The 18,279-nt window shown below is 39.2% G+C and overlaps 1 protein-coding gene across 1 annotated transcript in view; it reads left to right on the plus strand.

Annotated features, from left to right (window-relative positions):
• Nucleotides 1–9,816: 9,816 nt before the first annotated feature.
• The window catches only part of LOC115819734 (doublecortin domain-containing protein 2-like), a 24,260-nt gene continuing 15,797 nt past the window's right edge, over nucleotides 9,817–18,279 (plus strand). The window contains exons 1-7 of the mRNA XM_030783235.1: nucleotides 9,817–10,103; nucleotides 10,508–10,559; nucleotides 12,230–12,306; nucleotides 12,527–12,661; nucleotides 13,162–13,311; nucleotides 14,179–14,233; nucleotides 15,786–15,951. Of these exons, the coding sequence (XP_030639095.1) occupies nucleotides 9,817–10,103; nucleotides 10,508–10,559; nucleotides 12,230–12,306; nucleotides 12,527–12,661; nucleotides 13,162–13,311; nucleotides 14,179–14,233; nucleotides 15,786–15,951 (922 nt within the window). The remainder of the gene's footprint in view (nucleotides 10,104–10,507; nucleotides 10,560–12,229; nucleotides 12,307–12,526; nucleotides 12,662–13,161; nucleotides 13,312–14,178; nucleotides 14,234–15,785; nucleotides 15,952–18,279) is intronic.

The raw sequence follows: 18,279 nt of genomic DNA on the forward strand, positions 1-18,279 counted from the left end.
CCTTTCTTTTTTTAAGATCACCTCATGTACCATATACTGAAACTTACAAGCCCAAGACCATGACCATACTCAACTACGGATGTGTTGTGTACCCACAACCTAAAGAAACTTCTGCAAATAGTCAGTAGCATGACTAATCCACAAATAATGAACATTTTTCAGAATTGCTAATTGCTAATTGTACCCATAAGAGCATTGAAGTCCTTCCATAATAGTCCTTAAAAGAAAGCATGAAATGAGGAAATGGATTCAGGTTTAAACTGAGATATTGATTAAATTGTGATTTAGACTGATCTTTGGAAATTGATATATAACAGAAATAATCTTTAAAAATTGTTGCCACTTTTGATTTTTTGCAGTGTTCTGTAGTTAGCTTGGCTTTATAGTGCAATATTGTGACACCAAAGAGTGAATTCAGTTTCTCAGATTTTAGAAAGTCAGTATATTTACCCTATAATATTAGACTTGTGATGAGAGGGGTTCCGAAAATGTGTTATCCTACTTTTCAGTCATGATCTGCATATCATTCCTCCAAACAATTTGAACTCAATAAACCCATTCTCTTTGGACACTATTATTTCTTCTTTCTCTGTAATTTAGTAGAGTATATCCAACTGGATAAGATGAACATTATCTAATGAAACGTCTCAAACATTTTTTATGAGAGCATGATTTTGGAAGGACTTCTGAATTGTTTAGGAGTTTTCCACATTCATGTAAAATAATGTATCCACAATGCTTTAATGGTACATTGATCAGCTGAACTGTTAGATATCAGATAACTGAATTTATATTTATATTTATTCAGTTTGCAGATGCTTTTGTCCAAAAAGGACACACAGTTGGATGGGTTTTTACCATTTTCCCCATAACCATCCAGGCGTTTTAATGTACATGAAAAAAAAATCATCTCTAACCTCATCCGATTTGATTAGTAAGCAACAAAACAACTACATTGTGATATGTCACTGTAAACAGGTCTGTAAAACAAGGTTGGAGATGCCCTCTTAAATTATATATATATATATATCTACACTCCTTTAAATATATGCATGGAGTGTGTGCTCTTTTTTGTATTTGGTTCAGTCTGCTCATTTTTCACTGTTGCACTTACAAGATCTTTCTCCTTCCACAAACCTTGTGATGTTTTTGTCTTTCATATAAGGTTAGAGTACCTCAAGGCTCAGTTTTTGGACCGTCAGTTATTTTCTAACATTGTGATTGAAGACTGTTTCAGTTTGCACAAATTAAAGAAAAATACTATTAATAAAAACAACAGTTCATGAATGTTTGCAATGTGTTATTAAAAATAAAGTAATACAATGATAATTTGTATGAAGTCATTACTATGAAAGTCAGCCAATCTGTAGATCTGTGATTTCAGATGATGTGATTGAATGATGTTACTTGTTTTTTCTAACCTGGAGGCATGCTGTGAACTCTGGGAAATATAATGACAGTAACTGATTTTGTTATACTTGTGTCACGGCAAGTTTTTCATGTGCGCGTAAATCAGTGTGCAATGTGTGATATAATTCAATCTAAAATGGAAGAGCTGAGTTAGATTAGCTTTACCTGTTTGGCATTGGCTGTTGTACTCATGTAAAATTGTTGTTTAAATCACCCGGCTCTCGTTTTACATATTTTGTGAAAACATAAATTATTGCTATATGACAAAGATAATAATACTAGTAATAATAAAAAAAAAAACTTTGGTAAACTGTTGACCATTTTTGTCACTGTCAGATACCACCTCTTGTCTGGAATTTCTAGTTAGACATTTTCATATACATAACAGTACCACTCCAAAGAGTCCTCCTTTAACCTCTGAATAATTTCTGTTGAGAGAGCAAACACTGAAACGGTGTGCAACGGCCACCCGGACAGTTCTTTGGCTAATCAGAACGTCCATCTGCTTGAAAACGAAATTTCGCTGATAAAGATATGAATTGTTTCACTTCATTGGACAGTTTATTGAAGCCACTGATTTGTTTTGAATTTGTCAGCGTTCATGTAATTTTGAACATTGTTCCTTAAATCAAATGCGATGTAATATAAAAAAAAGTACTCTTAGCCTGACACTCAAAAAAACTATGTAACAACATGCATGCAGTACCCAGCACTAAAAACACAAGGTAATTTTAAACTATCATCTACTTTTGAAACTCTAGTATGGATACTGTTTTACTGGAGTTAAGTATTTGTTTGTGTCTCCAAATGGAACTCACACCTTGTTGAAGGAATTGCACTCTCTCACTCTCCCCCTCTCTCTCTCACACACACACAGCCACACAAACAAATTTACACTTATTTATTGTAGTAAAATAATTGCCTCTTTTGATATTCATTAGACACGTTATTTAAAATGGTTTAAAATGGTCAAAGATCTAACACATTTCACAATTAATGAAAAAATGTATCAGACACTACTATCTTTCTTTGCAAATAGGCCTTCCTCCTGTCATCATCCTCCTCTAACTGATAAGGCCCCTTTTCAACTGGCCACTGCTCTCTTGATGGATAGCCATTCTCAGTTTCCAAGTAGGTGACACTCTTCCTTCTAGAATGTTCCCTTGTCTTGACTGGTGATGCAGGCAGGGTGACCTTTTCCCCTTTTGGGTCACTCCTTTTCATTTTCTTATTCAATTTCCTCGCATTCATTTGAAGGAGAGAGCTGGAGGAATTGAATTTCTTCTGAGGTGCGTAAATTTGGCGTAATGTCTTCTGCTTTTGTGGCAACACTATAAAAACAAACAAACAAGCAAACAAATAAATAAATCAATAAAATAACAAATTAAACATTACTGAAAAAATTGCTGTTATTGTAAATGACAGCACATAACAGTTAATGATCGAAAGGCAGTGCTTATTGCGTCGAAGACTTGAAAGTTTGCTCATTTTAAGGCCAACACAGCATTTTCATTTGTGTCGTCTCTTGCTCCACTGTGATATCACTCAATTAAAGTCATGAAACATTAAGGGGTGTTCCTTTCACGGATTCAGTAGAAAACAATAACGTGTAAGTGCACACCAAACTGGTTCTCAAAAGTCTTCCATGACTTCAGGCCCTCGGTTGCCTGCAGTGATCTCATCACCAGGCGAGCCAACTATTGGTGTTCCGCGCTGCATTCCAAATAAAACAGAGCATACGCAGGACTTCACAGTGTTTAATAAAAATAAAAAAAAAAGTTTTATTTAGTCAAATATTCTCTCAAAGTGTACCGCAAAAAGTCAACCATTTTAGTTCACGGGTCCTCTTGTTTCCATTGTTTCGCTGGTATTTCTTCGTCTCCCGTTCACCATTTGTTTACAGACTGTAATAATGGTCCCGTGGCCCAGTGGGGCTCCAGAAAAAGATCTAACATCTATTTTTGCACAGTGACTCTGAAGTCAAGCAATTTATTCATAACCAACGACACAGTCCATGATTGGTCAAGGTGTTTCTAATGTACCAGTAACTTGCCCCTCACCTCATATCACCCCTGCAAATAATGTCTACACAGCAAATTCTATAGTGTTAAATCTACTCTGAGAGAGTTCATTTTAACACTGTGCTGGTGTTTGTTTTGTCCCAATCTTTGCAGTGTTAAATTAACACGTCCTAAAGTGTTAATAATACAACTCAGATGCAGTGTTAAAATAACTCTATGTGTAATTAAAAATGAACTCTGCTTAACACCAGAAAGTGTTATCTACTTGCTACACTGGTTTCATAACTCTGTAGTACGATTTGAACCTCCAACACTTTTCAATGACACCTACTCTCTTATGCAATTGACTCCTTTAGTGTTAAATCACATTACATTTACAGTGTCACTTCAACTCTATATTTAACACTTTTGCTTAACACCAGAAAATCACTTCTGAGAATTTTGCTGTGTACTTATAATATCGATTAATATTGCTCCAACTGTCATAATCTACAAGCTTTTCAGACCACATACAGAGCTAAGCCTCTCTGTCTCTCTCGTCCTCTGTCCAATCCCTGAACACAAAAGACCTGTGGCCAGGGAAGGAAGTTGGTCCAGTTGTAAAGCAAACACTCTGCTAATCTAAGCCTTTCAGCAGAGGTTTCTCATCTTAGCCTCTTCTGGCTTGTTAAGCAGAGTCATCTTTACATGGACCCGTTTAAAAGAGCAGCAGGGTGTATAGAATGACTGATAAGATAGGAGGTGTATACAGTAATGTGTGCCTGTGCAAATAGTTTAGTGATACTGACAGAGCAGGTGATGTACAAAAGCTCTGATGTCTGAAATACAACCAAAATTCAGCTGCTGATTGTACCGTTATATGTTAATCATATACTTCCAGTAACTTAAGAGGGAATACTGTTCCAATCTGTCTAATCTGCAGATTAATTTGCGTGATATGGTGACCAGTTTTACCTGTGGTGTGTGACTTCAACACATTGCTTTCCCAATAATTCTTCTTTGTAGAAGCAGCAGGAGCTGATGGGGGGCTGCAATTTGGAATTGGGATGGTTTTCTTCCATTTTCTTGTTTGACATTCACTTGTAATTCTTTCTCTGTAAAACATATTTGTACTATTTCACTGACAGATTTTTGTTTAACAAGATTAATCTTACATGTTATTTTTTAAAAAGTCCTAAAATTAAAATCTAGCTAAATATTATGGTCTGGAAAAAATGAGAGGAAATACTTGTGAGTCTGTTGCATAGTGAGACATAAGTAATCAAAATGTATGATTCTTCACACTGATTTTAAAATCGTCACTTGTGGTGAACCCGGAAGGTGACACCATTCACCATGCTTTGCTCTCGGCCTTCTTATTAAAAACAAAAAAAAGTCCCAAATCTCACTTTTGCTTTCTGTTACGTGTACTAAAAGCATTTTTTTCCCCCAGTCAATACAGGAATACCCAGAAAGGCCACATTGTTACTTAACACAGAGGATGGTTCCCACTTAATCAGGGAAAGAGACGGCGGCTGTGCCTGTGTTATGGGCCAATAATTGGTTTGGCCTTTTTCGAGATGGTTCGCATGGTCCTGAATCCACCCTGTTCATTACTGCCAGGGCCAAATCCCAAACACATTTCGCAGCCGTTGAATGTCATTGGCCAAACTGGCCACAGAAGGCTGACTGGGGACACCTGCGCTCAATCGGTCAAATCCAATCATTTCGAAAGGTGCAAGACAACCAAACATCCATATTACACAGATAAATGGCCTGATGTAGGCATAAAATGACAGATTGCGACCCATCGATCAAGCCGATCGGCGGGCGGCTCCGGCTTACGCGATAAATTGACACAAATGGGAGGGGAGACAAACATAAACAATGCTAACTGACGGGCTGGTAATGCTGATTGTTGAAATGATTAACCTAAAAAGAAAAGGGTTGATATTTCTTCCACTCGGTGAAACAGCAGGGCATGATAAGTGCTGAAAGGGGCAAATTATACTGCATATTGTTTATCTTTCACATCATTTCTTTACACCCTACACATAAATGCCTGAAAACAAAACATTAACCTCTGGGTCATTCTTCATTTTTTAGCATGCTAATTAAGCTAATTGCTAGCTGATACATGTTTGTAGTTCAACATGTATTGGCTTGCAATTAACTAGGTTTTACATTTGTATATGGGTTGCAGTGTCAAAGAGCATGAGTCAGTCCTTAGAGTTTTGGATGTATATGTGTGGTTCAGGGGACGTCTCAACGTCTTCTGTATGGTTATCCTGACTCACAGTTTAACTGCTAATGCAAGAGATGTGTTCACTGATATGACCTAATCTAGCATTTGGGATGTTTAATCTCATGAAATAAAAAAAAAAAAAAAATTCCAATAACTGACTGATGTTTCTCTTCGTAGCCCCTCCATTACTTTTAACTGTACATCACTGATATAAAGGAATGTTTCTAATTAGAGTTTGCGTTCGCTCTTAACAGAGTCGCAGTTTTCTTCCTCCATGACGAGTAAATAAAACAGAATGTTTTGCAAAAGGATCACAGGGGGATCAAGCATTTCTGCATAACCCTGGAAAATAATACTGTTATTGTTTATAGCGGTGCCATTACCCGTCTTCGTCGATCGGTGTTGACAGCTGTTGGTTGGCATGTCCCTTCAAATGGTGTTTCCTCAGACCAAGTGTTGTCAGGGAGGTCCAATTATGGAGCACTTTGGGCTACACAGGGACACGGTGCAAACGCAGCCATCACAACACCCAATATACAAAAGCAATTATGGATAATTTCATGTCTTGTTGCAGTAGTTGAATCTAAAAGCACACTTGGAAAGGACAAACATGAGGGCTCCCTCTCTCTCTCTCTCTCTCTCTCTCATACACACACACACACACACACACAATCAGCAAATAAATCTTTTCCTGTGTGTGTGAGAGAGAGATAGAGAGTGTGTTTTAGAGGCATGCATTGTCATTTGTTTTACAGGAGTTTAATATCTGTAAGCAGTTATGCTCTGTAGTATGTACTGCAATGATTAATATGGCAGCTATTCAGTTCCATATATGACACTTAAAGTCTTTATTTATAATCTTTTGCCATATTATATTGGACTTCATCTTAAAACAACATATTTGGTCATTACCAAAAGTAGCACCGGCTCAGTCTGAGATAATCCTACCGCTATCCATGTGATAAACGTCACAGTCATTTGTTTCACAATGTAAAACTACCTCTCTGTACCCTCATTTCTCTCATTCCCAGTTTTCAGTGATATCAGATAGATGTCAAATGTGAAAAGTGAGCAACTATTGAATTCCTCTTTCCCAAACACCACTAGTCACTATTGGCCTCTGTCTTCCTGTCTTTGATCGAGGTATGCAACAGCACCTCGTATTCTGACTAAGACCCAAGCAGCTGGAACCCAGAGGGTTTTGAGATCAGTTCCTAAGAATGACAGCTCTTCACCAGTGTGACCTTGACCAAAGTTCTTAACCTTGAGAATGTTCCAGAGGCATGAAACCTCCAGCCCAGACATCTCTAACCTCTGAGTACCAGTTAAACAAATAAATGTATATGGTCTCTAGGACAGACATCGTACCTTCACTGCCATGAGAACACGCTGGTCTTTCCCTCTGTCTTCTCTGACTGTAATAACCGGAGGACAGGTACCTGGGGAAGAGAGAGAGAAAGACAGAGAGAGAGATCAGGCCAAAACGTTATTTTTTCAACCAAGTCATTTTATTCAGAATGTAATAACATACAGGTGGCCTTAGTTAAATTCATATTGTAGGATAATCTAGAAACGCAGCAAAATTAGCACCTGTGAGTTTGCTGATTCTAACTGCGGCAGAATCTTTCCCCTGCCAGGCCCTGAAACAGAAGTCAGTCATTTTTTACAGAACGTTTTTTACAGAATTAGTCTATCATGTCAGTGCCAACAACAACAACAACAACAACAACAAAAAACCAGTTTAGTGAAACGTTGCAGCAAACAGCAGACCACATTTTTGGCTTATATTCTGCCTATCTTGGAAGTCGCTTTGAATAAAACATCTGCTGAATGAACAAATGTAATTTAAATATGTCAGAAGTATGCTGTTATAGTAACATATGTCTTCATCAGTCTTAGGTACATTCTTGTTATATGAGCTATGCACAGAACTGAGTGTAAACACTTAGGGATTTCACCTCTATAATGTCAGCTTTTGCTGGCTATTATCAGTATGTTTCAAAATAATTTAAATATATCAATATCTGTCTACCTTTATGAGCTCTCTCTGTCACAGTGCTTCAATCAACAATGTGTATTATAGCACCATCTTGTGGCAGCTTTGAAAAATTGAATATAGCATTCCAGAGTTCTGTGATTCTCTGGCATAATGTACCCAGGCTTTTCATTTACTTTCTTCCATCTTTCCACCTGAACTTACTCTTTCACCAACTGTTTAAGAGAACTGAGCCGTTCTTTGTATTGTTTTGCCTCGGTCTGAGCGTGGAGAAGCTTCCTTTGTAGCTGAGTAATTCGTTCCTTTAAATATTTCACCTCAGATTCACTGTACCTGTAGGTCTGCCTGGCACGAGAGTCTGTGCTAACACACACACTCGCTTTCTGACTCATTTTCTGGGAAACAAAAACACACATCCTTTTCTTTCTTTCTTTTCATTTTTAGGTCAAGAATGAGAACAGTATAATATCACTATGTACCTGATGTCAGCATGAGTTCGGTATCCGATGTTAACATTTGAAATGGATATTATCACTGATTAAATATTAACCATAAAAAACTATAATGTAACTACGGAAAACATCACTCACTTTGTAACTTGGATTCAGTTAACAGTGTAATTTACGACAATATGATTTATTTACATAGTTTTGGCACCGGGCTTGGAACTGTTAATCCCTAGTGCACGTGGCTATGCTCCTAACATTATGAGAAATATAATAACATTGTCCACTAATTGACCCCAAATCCGTTCTGTCTTGTTAATGTTCACCTTTTCATTTTGTAGAACAGTAGAAAAACGGAAACCCTTGCACTAGTCTGAGGAGAGCTCTGTTGGCATTATGCGGAGCTGTCTGGAGTGTTCTGTCTAATCCTGCAGGAGGACACCAACAGGAGCACGGCTGTCAATCTGTCAGTCTCAACGGTACTGGACAACAGGGACTGGCACTGGGTCACTGGACCAGTGTGAGCATTTAGGGGAGCAAAACACAAAAGGGATGAAAAACAAATTATATATATATATGTGTGTGTGTGTGTGTGTGTGTGTGTGTGTGTTTATTTTAAAAAATCAAAAACACCACGCGGACACACGCTTACTTTAGAGATGGGGTTTTAAGACAGAAGACCTCTTTTATTTGACTTTCCCTAACACATTTTAGCCAGAGTGACACAAAATCGCTGTATTTTTTTTTTTTTTTTTTTAACATTTACAGCTGTAACATTTGTAACACTGTACCTGCACGTACCAGAAACTAATCCTGCTAACCATTTGTAAATGTTCCCACATGCTCCCTGACCTATAACGTTGTTGTCCCTCTGGGGGTGATCCTACACAAATTTATTTCTCTGTTGTCATGCAACACACCAAACAAACATGTTTTTCGTTCCAAGACATACCTATGATGGGGCAACAGAGGAGCTGTACCTGCCAAGGGGTCCCATGATGTCTCATTAAAAAGAAACCTACTCTAACTTCTTAAAGTTTACATAAAGCCAGCTGGAATTTCAAACTCATATTGTGCCGATGGTTTGTTACCTCATGATGTCAGCGACATTTTTCTTCCTCTAAATTATTTGTTAGAACCCCGAAGTCCCCCCACCCCCTTTCATCTAAGGAAAGTACAGAAACTAATACCCACCGGTAGGTAGTGTACGTTTCTTCAACTGGCGCTGGGAGGATTGCGACGTCTCCATGGAAACCGTTCGAAATAACATACAAGCTCCCATGATACCCTCTTGCACATGCCAGGTAGGCGTTAACCGCACGGGTGTTCTCATGCGTTCTGTAGGCTACTATTTGCAAGTTTATGTGTAAAGTACATTCCAGTGCTTCGCGATACACATAACACAAGAGTAAGGTTTGACCTCAGATTTTATTGGAGGTCGTGTTATTTTGACACCTGAAGTTATTTTCAACTTGTAAACCTGAAAAGTTGTTGCATTTTTTTATGCATGGATTTGGTCCCCAGATGTCTCTTTGAAAAATGACAATACAAAAACCTACTAACATGCACCGACGTTTGTTCAATGATGAGGATATTAACTAAACGCACCGTGACTCGTCGTTACAAAAGACGTCTTTCTGAGAACCATCTTTTTATGAGGAACGCACTTTGCATGTTTTTGTCAAATTTTTCCATTTTCAGCTCTTGTCTTGTGACACGATGACTTCAGAAAAACCTAATTTTCTTGCTCAACCTGTAGTAAAAAACATTTTTGTCTATCGCAACGGGGATCCCTACTACGAGCCTCGGCGTTTGGTAATAAACGAGAAGAGAGTGTCTAACTTTGAAACCTTCTTACGGGACGTAACAGGCGGAGTTCAAGCTCCGTTTGGAGCGGTTCGGAATATTTACACGCCTAGAGGGGGTCATCGGGTTGCCTCGTTAGATCACCTGCAGAGCGGAGAGCATTATGTTGCTGCGGGTCGGGAGAAGTTTAAAAAACTAGAGTAAGTGATTGTTTACTCAAACTACTTATTAAGCTGCAGCATGCCTTGCAGTTTTTGCAACAATCGAGTAGATTACTTACTTTTGTCCCTTGTGTTTGCCGATTGTAAAAACCTAACCGTAAATTAAGACAATTTAGAATAAAGTTTGCAGTTGTCACAATACTGCCCCGTTCAGGGGTACACCCAGTCATTACATTGTAACAGTAATCCCGGGCGTGTAAAGTTAGCTGCTGAGTAAGCAAGACTGAGCCTACAGAATATCGCGTTTGTTCTTTTCTTCTGCCCCTATCTATCATTCATTTTAAATTTCAAACTGGTTAGCTGGAAGTCAGGCACTTGAAAGAAGAAAAGTTCCTGACTGGAATTAATGATTGAGAATGAATAACCGTACTGTTCTTTTTCAGTTATTTGCAGATAGCAAGCAGAAAGAAACGCACGCTTCTAAGTAACGGATTGGTAAGGGCAAATCTGCAAATAAAATTTGACGAAATCCTCTTTATCCTCAAATCTCTCTTCAGACGCGTGTGTGTGTGTATGTGTGCGTGTGTGTGTGATAAACTGAATAAAACTGTTCTATCAATGGAGATTCCATTAGAAATGCACAAGAAAGGTGTTTGATTCTAGCTCTCTCCCTTTGTCATTGCAAAGCCTTGTCCTCCACACATTTTCAAATCTATTCGCATTGCTTAAATTGTGTCTCCTGTCTATAAGTATTACATGCGCAGGCAATCAAAGGGAAGTCTCTAATAACGCGTGCAGCGCTGTGACACTTTGCACCCAATGTGTGAGCTCAGAAAAAAATCACCTGAGAGAGGTGTAATGTTAAGACAGTCTTCTCCTTTATCGTCTGGGAAGAATCAGTGTGTTGGCGGCTCATTGGCAATGAATTATTCATCTATGGATTATTATTGTCCTTCTCAAATGTATGATATAAGTGCAGAGAAAGAGCCTATTGTGTGAACAAAGCTCTGCGGATGCACACACACACACACACACACACACACGCACGCAAATACCCTAGTGGTCAACACCTTATCCAAATTAAATGTTTAACACATAGGTTATTCGGGGGGAAATAAATAAAACAGTTCTCTTGTTGTTTTATGTTCAGCAGTTGAAAGTTTTATAGACTTTCTTAAGCAAACAGGGAATACAGTAAAATGATGAGGGGTGTGTCACTCTCGCCCTTCTTTTCAAAACCGTTGTTATTCGCCGGAGCCCACGAGCGGTTTCCAAGGTAATTGGCGAGCATTTAATCATTTTAACAAGCAATCTTATTTACGAGAGCCACGCTCCTCTCTCTCTCTCTTTCTCTCTCTCTCTCTCTCTCTCTCTCTCTCTCTCTCTCTCTCTCTCGTCTCTCCGTCCGTGATTGTCTCAATTAAAGAAGTCCTCCAAGCAACCGTCTTGAAAGTCCCGCTGATTCCGGACTGTGACCTACCGCTGTTAACGGTCTGGGCTACCAGCAGCGAATAGCGTTGTCAAGGGAGACGCTTTGCTCCTGTGAGACAGTGAAACCGTAGATCGAGGCTCTTAACTGTCAGTGTTGGAGTTTAACAAGGCCAATGCTTGGCTTCAAACACAGGTTAATGTAACTGAAACTCGCAATGTTTTGACCTTGACTGAGCAGGAGGAAGGTCTCCAGCTAACAAATATAGATGAGGCTCTGGAAGCAAGCACAAACTAAAATAAATTTTCTATTTACGTCTTTGTAGAAAATTTTGTGTGAATGCCACTACTGAAATCCTATTATCTTTCCAGACTATGAGTAATTTGATAGTTAAGTATGCATGTGTGTGTGTGTCTGTGTGTTTGTGTGTAATACACATTGGAATAAATGTTGTAAGATTAACACATTTCTTGACTGAATGGAGATATTTGCCAAAACAAATATGCAGTCTAAGAACTGATTTCCTGCTAATATAATTTAGACACACTATATCACATGTTAGATTGCTGAAGAACTTTCCTCTTCATTTAGAAGATTTCCAATACCTCAGGCACCTGTGTTCCCTCTCTCAGCCTATTGCACATTTTATCTCGGAAAATCCCAATCTATGTAAACATGCAAACCTCTTTCAAAACCGCTCTGATCTCAGTGTCTCCTCTCTTTGTCTCATTTTCAGTTGAAACCAATACCCCAGAATCGAATCATAGTGTCAGCACGCTTTCTCAAGCCCATCAAAGAACCATGTGCAATCTTGTAAGTCTGCAAATCCCAAATACAAAGCTTCATACTCAGTGTGTTTACCTCTTCTGACACTAACTTTAACTTCTACTGGACTTTTTGTGTGTTTAAAAATGACATGGAAGTTCACCATATTCTTCATCATCATCATCATCATCATCATTATTATTATTATTATTATTATCATTATCATTATCATTATTACTGTCGTTGTTGTTGTTGTTTGTGTCCTCAGTGTTTTAGCAAATGGAGACGTGTTAACTCCTGCTATGCGGTTTCTGATTCCGAACCGTGTGATTGGGCGGTACGAACATATTCTGGAGATGATCACAGAAAAAATGGGATTGAGGATTCTGGGCGGTGTGCGGAGGTGTGTATAAGAATCTAAAATATTACAAACAGTATAAAACCTGGTCCTGAAAGTATTAGACCCATGATGAAAAAATTAAGTAACACTTTATTAAGGTCACCACTTAAAGATCTATAAAACATTCATAAAGCATATACAGCATTCTCATACAACACAGGCGGGCATTTTTTTAAAGTGTATTTAGATGATAACAGCAAGTGTTACATCACCATTCACGTAGAACTTTCGATCACTTTTAGAGAGCTCACTATATAAGAAGTCATTCTCAGGTACAAAGCCCATAAGACTGCCTATGACTGACACATATATTAGCCAGTCACTCTATAGTTATATCAGACACACTGCTTTTTTGCCTAGGTTTGGAAGGCAGACGCTCTGTATGCGTCACTAGCTTTTGGACAGTTTGACAATCAGGATCATAGGTGTGAGATGCGGCCAGTTCTTTTGAGTAGAGGGATCGCGTGTTACTTTCACACTTGTTGCTTTGTTTCTTTCCTCAGTCTGTGCACTTTAGATGGCACTCCTATCTCGGATGGGAATGAATTGGAGAATGGGCAGTTCTACGTGGCAGTTGGCAGAGAGAAGTTTAAAAAGCTTCCCTACCGAGATCTCCTGTTTACCAAACCAAACGGCATGAGGAGAATTTTTGGGTGAGACGATAAGAAAGTCCCCACGTTTCATCCTTGAGATAGTCTGTTTGTTTGTTTAAATTTGCATTAGCCCCTGCGTTGGCATAAGGATTTAACATATTTCAGTGATTCATCTGTTAAACACGGTTTTTGCTCAATTCTGACCATCTGGAACTGCGTCCCTGCCTGTCCGCCTGCCAGTATGTCTGTCAAATTGATTTGCGGGGGAATTTGTTTGATTTGCGCTGAATTAAATTCACTCGTTATTCACTCAAATTAAAATTCTCTCGGTTGTGGCCAAGTCAGTTTCAGTTCAAGTTCACAAATTGAATTGGAGCCGGACACGACCCTGCTGTTAAGTTAATGCGATAACTAAAAAAAAAAAAAAAAAAAAAAAAAAAAAAAAAAGCAAAACATGTAATTCTTTGGCAGATAGTGTACCAGTGCTGTGGCATGCTCGTTGTAGATTAGAGAAAGTTTGTCTTAAAGCACCAGACTCAGATCTGATTGGACTGGAACCTCAAACCCCCAAGGTTGTCTCTACGTGCTGTGGGGAGTTGGGTCTTGTATGATCAGCCATTTTGATAGAACAAACCAGAGTCATTTAAAAAAAAAAATGTTTATGAATATGTTTTTGTCAGGTACAGTTCAATGATAACCACAGTGGAGCAGTTATATGCCACAGTTAAAATGGCTTACTGGTTTCCTATAGCATAGAGCAATGTTTTCCAAATCCAGTCCTGGGCCCTGTGGGGTCCCTGATAAGCAGACCCAGTAGTTGTATCAGTTATGTCAGAGATGGCTTAAAGCAAAAAAAATCTGTCTTGTCAGTCCACACTGATGTATAAGATTAAAATGTAAATGCTCTTTGATTTTATATATTTTCAGATCCAAAGCAGCCTCCTTGCCTCCCATATACAGATTCAGAAAACAAAATGGTGATGTAAGTATACAGTCTGTTAACTAATGAAATAAAAGAGAATTTCAATTCAGTTTCATTGTAGACCATTTCTTAGAATTCCTGTTATGTGGTGGGCCAAGCTTTTTGTGGTCCAGTGTGAGATTCAAAGGTAGAACACACACACAGTATCACTGACAACTTGTGTAGAGTCAGTGTATTACCTGATCTGGCGGTGGCATGTTAAAAGAGACATGAATTACAGAATGCATTTATTGTGTTGTTCAGTGTGGGCATTCTGAAAACTGTAATATGCAAATGTATTATGAGGCAAAAATGTGCATCTGCAAACAGCAGGAATAATAGAAAGGCATCATTCAACATGGATCAAACTCCACACAGCTTTTTTGTAATTAAGACCCCTAAAATAACTAGTTATGTGAACCCAGTAGCTTGTTATTATAAGGACTGAAAACCCTAACGTGTGCACGAACACAACAAATTTCCCCTTTTTTTTAATTTAAGAAGACGTCGATATTTGATGCTGCCTCAACCCCTTACTCTGTCCAATAGAGGCCGCTGTTTCGCGTCTCTCTCTCTCTGTTCTCATTTTTTTTTTCAACACAGTCTCATACACTGCCAGGCCAAAAAAAAAAAGTTGCCATTTGGATTTGGAGCCTGTGGAGGCAGTGTTATGATCTGGGGTTACTTCAGTTGGTCAGGTCTAGGCCCAACAACGTTATTTGGCAATAAAATGAAGTCAGCTGAGGACCTGAATGTACTGAATGACCAGGTAATCACGTCAATGGATTTTTTCCTTCCCCGATGGCACGGGCATGTTCCAGGACGACAATGCCAAGATTCATCGAGCTCAAATTATGAAAGTTGTTCAGAGCATGAGGAATCATTTTCACACGTAAATTGGCCACCACAGAGTCCTGACCATAAGCCCACTGAAAGTTTTTGGGATGCGCTGGAGAAGACTTTACAGGGTGGTTCGACTCTCCCGTCGCCAACAAGATCTCGGCCAAAAATTAATGCAACCCTGGACGGAAATAAATGTCGTGACGTTGCATAAGGTTGTCGAAACAATGGCACGGTGAATGTGTGCCGTAATCAAAGCTAAAGGCAGTCCAACAAAATATTAGAGTGTGCGACTTTTTTTTGGCCAGGCACTGTAAATGGTATTTCATTCACGAAAGCCACAACCTAGTTTACGCGAAAAATTGACTATTTTTTACGTTTTGTTTTTTTTTTTTTCAGGGTTTGAGTTAGTTTTAGGTAGCTCTGTTTTTACACAGCTTTTGTTCCAGCTATTTTAGTGATATTTCACATAATTATTAAGCAATCATGCCATGAATTATACTTTATATTACAATGTATAATGTAATGTACAAGGTGTGCAATGTATAAAATCTAACATTTTTCCAAGAACTAATATTTAACCTCTTTTCATGTGCTCAGCTTGTTGTCACCGTTTGTGTCTGTGTGTGTGTGTGTTTTGGCCAAGTCTCTTAGCCTTATCATTAAGACCCAGTCACTTTATATGACCCGCATTCTGTTGGGTGGACCACAGGCAGACAGCCACCTTAGCAAGTCCATGGTGAGCAGCAGCGATTCTGACCAGGCCAAGAACAGTCCTCTGGGACAGGGTACCAAAGAGCATCTGTCGTCCATCGTAAGGGAAATCTCTCAGGCCAGACTCATAACCCTGAGGAAAAAGAGGAGTGGACTCAGCGTGTCTCTGGGTGGCCAAGACAATGGTAAGCAATTCTCCTGTTGGTTCGTATTTTAAAGCAATTATGGCAACAGCCGCTCTCCATTGTTGTATTTAAGGTGGAGGTCGATTATGTTTTTGAGGATAATGAATCAATTCATATGTATATTTAGCGAGTTTATCATTTAATCATCTTTCTTGTATTTCTTTTTTTTCTTTTACGAATGTGAACATTTATGCACATCCTTCAGCATCGCCGTCATACTAAAATCATTTCATTTCACAATTTTCAAGTGTCTAGCTTGACATTTCTGGAAATTTCTTTCTTGCTTTCTTTCTATCTCTCTCTCTGTCTTTGTCGTCTCTCTCTCTCGCTCTCTCTCTCTCTCTCAGTTGAACAGAGATGCAGGGTATCACACATCATTCCACAGGCCACTGGTTATGGATGATGTAATCCCAACACTGCTTATATAACCTCTTCTCCCCTCTGTCCACAAGATGGCACTAGTGATCCACTAAACCTTAACTAGTATAACACTTTAAATGTCACCCCTTGACTTTGTGTCGTGAAACACATTACATCATCTTCTTTCTTGTTCTGCTCGCCCTGTTCCTTCAGCGTCTTTCCAACAACTGTAGGTGTCATATCAATAGGGCGCTTGGCTGCGTGTTTATCACTTGCTTTTCTGTGCCGTTTATTATGTAAACACGACGCGACACGTTACTTAAACGCTCGCAGCTGTGTGTTCTGTCTCCTCTGTGACAAACGCACCGTAGATCTCACCCTAACCTTTTCTTTTAAGGATAAAGAAGAATCGATAATGCAGCTTCAGAAGAGGCAATGAAGCAGGTCTAGTGGTTGAAAGGCAATGAGAGGAAACTAGGGTGAGGGCTATGATGTAGGTGTGAATGGTTTGCTGATTTCGTGCGGGGTGGGTGTTTGGAAGATGTTGTTTGTGCATGTGAGGGTCACAGGCACATCTCCTGTGGTGCTTCTTCATTAACTCACAAGGGGGTCCAGTTAGCACCCAGATGGCTGATGGGAGCCCATTAAATCTCCACGGAGACGAGAGTAAACACAAGCACTCTCTTTATCAAATCAGCTCCTATAACTCCATCTCCCTCTCTCTCTCTCTCTCTCTCTCTCTCTCTCTCTCTCTCTCTCTCTCTCTCTCTCTGTGTCTCTGCACATGGAGGTATTCATTAGCGTTGACTGGTACACCATGTGGAATGCACTGTGTGTTTCATTTCCATGTGTACACATCATTTGGTTGATGAAAGTCTGTCAAAAAGTTGTCAGAAAAGCTAATGTCAGCTCCGTGGCAACATCTATCAAAGTGTATGGGGAAAAAAAAGAAACGGAAATGTTTGACTTAGTACTCATATTGCATTTCACAGAATGTGAAAATAACCAGTTGAAAAAAATGAACATGATGCTATGGCTTTATAGGACACCCAGACATGAGCAGCTATGCCTGTTGCTGGTGTTAATATTTTAGCGCTGTAAATTTATGACATTTTCATCCGATATGAATGTTTACTCACCAGGCTCTTTATTAGAAACACCTTCCTTATAGATCCACCTTGTTGTTGTAGAGTTAGACACTATGTCCCATCTCTTATTATACACAAGAGATGTGTTATCCATCCTCTCACCCTCCCTCAGTGGTTTATCTTTGACCACAGGACCGCTGCTGGCTGGGTATTTTTGGGTGACAGACCACTCCAAACCCAGCAGTGACACTGCTGAGTGTAAAAACTCCAACAGCGTTTTCTGTGGCTGATATACTTGTATCAGCGCGATGCTATAAAGGTATGTATGTCAGTGTCACTACTAACTGTGTTAATAGTCCCCCACACAAATAATATGCATTCAACAGCAGTCCAGTGGTTAGACATTGATCACTGATGAATGAGGTGGAGTGTGGCTGACAAATTGTGAATGGGAACAGATCTAGTCTGAACAGAATAGTCTACAATTGTACACCTATATAATGTACTTATAAGGTAGGTACACTCAGAGGCGTTTCACAGTACAGTTTAACCAGTGAAATTTTAGTTGTTGCGGTGGTCTCAGACAAATTTTGACTTGCGGTAGAGGAAGTTTTACATGCGTATACACGATCCTGTCTGTCCTGCCCTCTGATCTCCGATTCTCTCTATTGTAGTTCACGGTTAGTGAACCACTTCCTGCCTCTCGATCTAAAAGTCTCTCTCTGACTTCAGATCCCTGAAATTACATTCATATCAGCAGGGCTGACACTGACCGGAGACTGATTTAATTCAGTACAGTATCACTCATTTAAGTGTCACACCTGATAATCTTGCGTTTGTCGTAAATTCTCACGCGTCGGCTGTTGCAAACGCAGGATGG

The sequence above is a fragment of the Chanos chanos genome, chromosome 8, assembly GCF_902362185.1.
Source record: "Chanos chanos chromosome 8, fChaCha1.1, whole genome shotgun sequence".
Taxonomy (NCBI): Eukaryota; Metazoa; Chordata; class Actinopteri; order Gonorynchiformes; family Chanidae; genus Chanos; species Chanos chanos.